Raw genomic sequence first — 4,971 nt, forward strand, 5'->3', positions numbered from 1 at the left:
AGCTACACAGATATTTACGTATAAAAAAAATTCATAATTTTCGCGCCTTTCTCTTTCTGGCGTCAAACTTGACCCCTTCCAAGTTCCAAGTGGTAAAGAAACTGATACCGTATGGTAAAATTATTCTGGTGCATTACTAATTACCACCTCATCTGTATATATATACATCCATTGAAAATGTTCTACATGTCATTTTCTAAAACAATTAAAGCATTTTTTATATAATTATATTCGAAAAGGTCAAAAAAAAAGGAAAAAAAAAAGGTTATAATCTTGTATAAAAGATAAACGGAAGTATCATTGATTGAAGTGATGATACGGTATCTGTGTTTAGAGGTGGAAAGTAAATAAATTATTATTTTAATTATATATATATATATATATGAAATTATAAATAAATATCAAAAGAAGAGGGATAGGATAGATCATGGAAACAAGTTGACTAAAAAAAGGAAGAAATCGGATGAGGACAAAATCGAGCCATACCGTTGCATGCACCATTGTTGTTAGAACTTAGAACCTTCTAATCAAACACCAAGAAAATTCCAAATGATGAGACAATGAGTACAAAAAAAGAGTCAAGAATTAGTAAAACTAGGGCGGGGCCCTCAAATCAAGAAGCCATGCGTAACCTTCTATCCTCGCTGCTTTGCTCAGTAAAAACAAGACCAGAAGACATGAAATGACACAAGATTTGGAAGGTAGCTTCTGCCTTAGCAAAGAGAATGCATAGAGCAGATTAGCATTTGAATTGAATTCATGGTGCAATGGGCAACATATTCTAAATCTTATTTATTTTTAATGGTTAAAGACTTTTTTGGTCGTTGGTTTTTACATGAAAATTTAATTTGGCCACTGAAAAAAAATTTAGCCAAATTATTCACTATGTTTTTCAAAGTTTATAATTTATAAATATTAAGTTATATTCCATTAAGTACAGTTTTTTTAATAAAAAATTTATAAAGGAAGCACCTTCAATGTTCTTCCTCTAACTCAACGAGTTAGGATATAGTGTGCTATTAGGGTTTCACAAATTGAGAGAAATTTTAGGTTGAAATTGAAATTGAAATTGTGAGGTATAAGGAAAATAAAAAAACCAAATCAAATTAAAATGAAATTAACAACTTTCAAATATATTTTGATGCTGTATCGCCTTGATTACGTCTCCTTGCCATCAAAAGTCACAATACGATTCTCACTCAATTGATTCAAGCTTCAATATAGCATCCAATTTGACCTCTCACAATTTCGATTTCAACCCAAGATTTCCTCCAATTTGTTAAACCCTAATAGTACAATATATCCTAACTTGTAAAAAAATAAAAATAAAAAATGCACTTAAAGAAAGTTGATGGAAGATAATAAAATATTTATAAATTTTAAATTTTACAAAACACAGTGACCAAATTGAATTTTCAAATAAAACATAGTGACTAAAATAATATTTAACCCCATTTTTAATAATTAAAGTTGAAAGAGGTTTTGAGTTTGAATATCCATTTCCCGTGGAGTCTAATATCTAATACTAAAAAAGATTGTGTTACTTTTGACCTCTCAGTGTGTGAGAACATGAAAAATGAGAACCTACTTGTATTCATGTTTGTTCCTTTCATTTAGTCTGTTTGTTTCCCTTTCGCTTAGCCTTGAAAGCGCAAGCTTGTCCATTTCCTTTTGTTTGATGTAAAAGCTGCCTACCCTTCTTTAAGCTCGTATCAAACTTTCAAGGCCAAAGAACTTAGGAGGAGCCCTTAATAATGGCCTAACTGGGAATTTGGGGCCATTAGGTTGGACTTGGACATTAAAGCTTGATGATTATTGTATTGTATTTCTGACTTGTAGTTTCTCAAGGAATTATTATTTTCTTCTTTCTTCCCTCACAACTTACATTGCAAGGGGAATGCAAATAGAAATTTAGATTAAAGAGACCAAAAAATTTACCCCCTTGGTTGGATTAAGATATACAAATTCCAAAACCCAGTTTTAACTTAATGTCACCTTAGTCATTAATGCACTAACAGTTACACAAATTTTTATGCAAATAATTTATCTAAACCAGCATGACTCCTTTGTCATTTAGCATCTGTCAGCTGGCACCAAGAACTTTAGGGTTCCTCGTTGACCCAACAAAAATGATCTAAACAATTCCACCAATCTATGTGCATGCACATCCTTCTAAGTTCTAAACTGATAGACTGATCATAGTGGATCACTTCACTCACTCCCCACAGATCACCAAATTTTAGACAATATTCAAAAGATTGTACAGACAAATTACAGTTTGATGCATATGCATAAATTTTCCTTATACATAAACAGCTAAACGAGTCAAAGGAGAATTGAGTCTTAATCATCTCAGCAATATATAACATAAGTGTGGCCAAAAACTCATTAAAAAGTTTAGAAACCTCCATATACGACAACAAAACAAGGCAAAATAGCCTTGGGATTAAACACATACAACTCATCCAAATTAGAGTAAACTCCCACAGCTCCAGCCACAGAGTCATACTCTTCCATACCAATGGGTCCAATACCAATACTATCCTCCATGTTCTTCTTCACCCTCCCTGCAATCACACGACAAACCAGCATTGCCCTCTTGCCATTGTCCTCTGCAGCAACCACAGCCTTGTCATGAGCTCTTCCACTTGTTGCTGTTGTCAAAATGCCGTCTTCGATTAGGTCTCCAGAGAACTTATTGAACCCATTTTTTATTATGCTGCAGATATTGCAATGTGGAATTGAGTTGCAGAGATTGGAGGAGCCGTTTAGGCCTAATGAGCACACAAATGTGGTGCTGTGGAACCTGAGGAGCTCATTGCCGTCTGCAATGCAGCGAGGGTGTTTCTTGGGGAGCTTGGTGGCTTTGGCTTTGATGGATTCTCTGTACTCTTCAAATTTGGAGATGGTCTTTTGGGTGTTGTGGACTTTGAGGATGCGGTCGATTTTACATATTGGGGTCTGTTTCTTTAGCCAGCTGGACTGGAATATGATCTCCACTATGTTCTTGCTTGTGTCTTCAGGACCCAGTTCAGAAACTGTGGATTTTGTGATAGAGATTAAAAAAATTGAAACTTTGAGCATGGTTTTCTGAAATTTATTTGAAAAGACTGAAAATTTGAACATGGTTTTCTGTAAATTGTGTAGATATTGGTAACATGTTTTGGAAATGATGCAGGAAGAGGAATGGTGCTCATGAACTCATTGTAACTAGCTAGTAACAGAAATTAATTCTGCATTGAAGTATGAGAAAGAGAGAGAGAGAGAGAGACAGGTTCTGAAACTGAAAGTTTATGGCTTCACAAGTCCTAGCTGATAATACTTATTATAAGCTCAGAGTGTAGAGATAAATTAATTTTTAATGTACCTTTTCTGTTATGAATAAAGACATTTAATTATTAAACGCAATAAAGGGTTTTCTCAGATCACATCACATGCGTGCATGATTAAAATTGTTGAGAATTGTGAGATGTACCTGCATGCCTAACAGCCTGATGAAGCTCCAAGTTCTCAGCTTTCATGAAAATCTCACCACATTCAGGACATGAACAAATGCTGCCTCTCAGAGAAGGGTCTCTAGCAAAACCAAGAACAGGATCAACCACCATTCTGCACTCATAGCAGCCAGAGAATCTCCTGAAAGGCATTGCTCTAAAAGACCCACCACCAACAGAAGAATTATTAGTAGATACTGCAGATAATGAAGAAGAAGAGGTAGAAACAACCCCATTGAACTCATGCAGAGGAGCTTTCATGGATCTGCTTGAAGTTTCATTACTGTTACTTGAACCCATTGAAGCCCTTTTCTTATGAACGTCAGGAGATCCTATTTCAGGCCTGTGCATGATTTTGGTGTTGTTACACAGTGAGCCAGAGCATCTCATTTTCTTGCTTTTCTTGGCAGCATTACTTTCCTCCATGGCTTGCTCATGCTGTTGTTGTTGTTGCAGTAGCTGCTGTTTGCGCTCTTGTTGTAGCTGAAGTGGTTGGAGATGTTTACAGGTCAATAAGCCTCTTACAACAGACCAATAGGGTGGCTTCTCTGTCTTTTGGGGCTTCTGGTTCTGGTTTTGGTTCTGTTTCTGAGCCTTTTGGTGTATTTGCTTGGTGGGTTTTCTTTGGGTTTTGAGTTTAGAGGTAGCCATGGCTGAAGAAGACATCTAATTTGTGATGTTTGAGCTGAGTAAAATGGTGGTTTGTGGTTTTAGTTTCAGAATTGCAGATGGGGTTCTTTCAGAGACATGAGCTGAGACAGACAGCTGGGTGGGGTTGCAAAGGAGCTCCCTTTGCTTGCTTTTGTAGAAAGCTTTTTCTAGATTAGGGTTCTGTGGGGCTTTTTTTGTTGTGTGTACAGAAGTTGATTTATAAATAGATAAGTGATTGATCTGTGTAAAGATATTGTTATTTGTTAATGATGGGGGAGTGATGCTTGGATGGCAAGAGAATACAAAACTATGGGTTGCACATATTTAATATATCTCTTATTACTACTGAGTCAGTGACAAAAAAGAAACATAGCTTGGGATGAAGATTCAAAACTTAAAATCTTATATGATTCAAAAAACCCTTCAAATCTCATACATGATTATCAATTGAAACATATTGGTATTACTACATTCAAAAAATAACAAAAAGTGGAAAGAGTTCTACATATTTTTTATGGTAGTTGTGTTTCTTTTACTATTAAGAAATAAAAACCATTCAAACAACATTATCTGTTTTTCAAATGGCATTAGTGTGATGTTAACCATTTGTTAAATAAACTACAAATAAAACTAATGATTTTTTTTTTAATATACATGCGATATTGGAAGAGAGGATAATCGAATTTAGGACCTCGTGTACAAAGATAAATGCTCCTAACTACTTGAACTACAAACTCATATTTAAAACTAATGAATTTTAGTGTGAAACAAGAGAAATCAATTGAGACCAATGTGAAACTAATGGCATTTTACATGATTCATTCAA

At 34.9% G+C, this 4,971-nt stretch overlaps 1 protein-coding gene across 1 annotated transcript; it reads right to left on the reverse strand.

Moving 5' to 3' along the window:
• Positions 1-2,325: 2,325 nt before the first annotated feature.
• On the reverse strand, positions 2,326-4,326 carry LOC117614179. The gene is made up of 2 exons (XM_034342900.1): positions 3,476-4,326; positions 2,326-3,038 (listed from the first exon to the last, which is right to left on the reverse strand). The coding sequence occupies exons 1-2, from the start codon at positions 4,158-4,160 to the stop codon at positions 2,398-2,400; spliced, it is 1,326 nt and encodes a 441-aa protein (XP_034198791.1). The 5' UTR covers positions 4,161-4,326; the 3' UTR covers positions 2,326-2,397.
• Between the last annotated feature and the right edge of the window lie 645 nt (positions 4,327-4,971).

This window comes from Prunus dulcis, chromosome 1 (assembly GCF_902201215.1).
Source record: "Prunus dulcis chromosome 1, ALMONDv2, whole genome shotgun sequence".
Taxonomy (NCBI): domain Eukaryota; kingdom Viridiplantae; phylum Streptophyta; class Magnoliopsida; order Rosales; family Rosaceae; genus Prunus; species Prunus dulcis.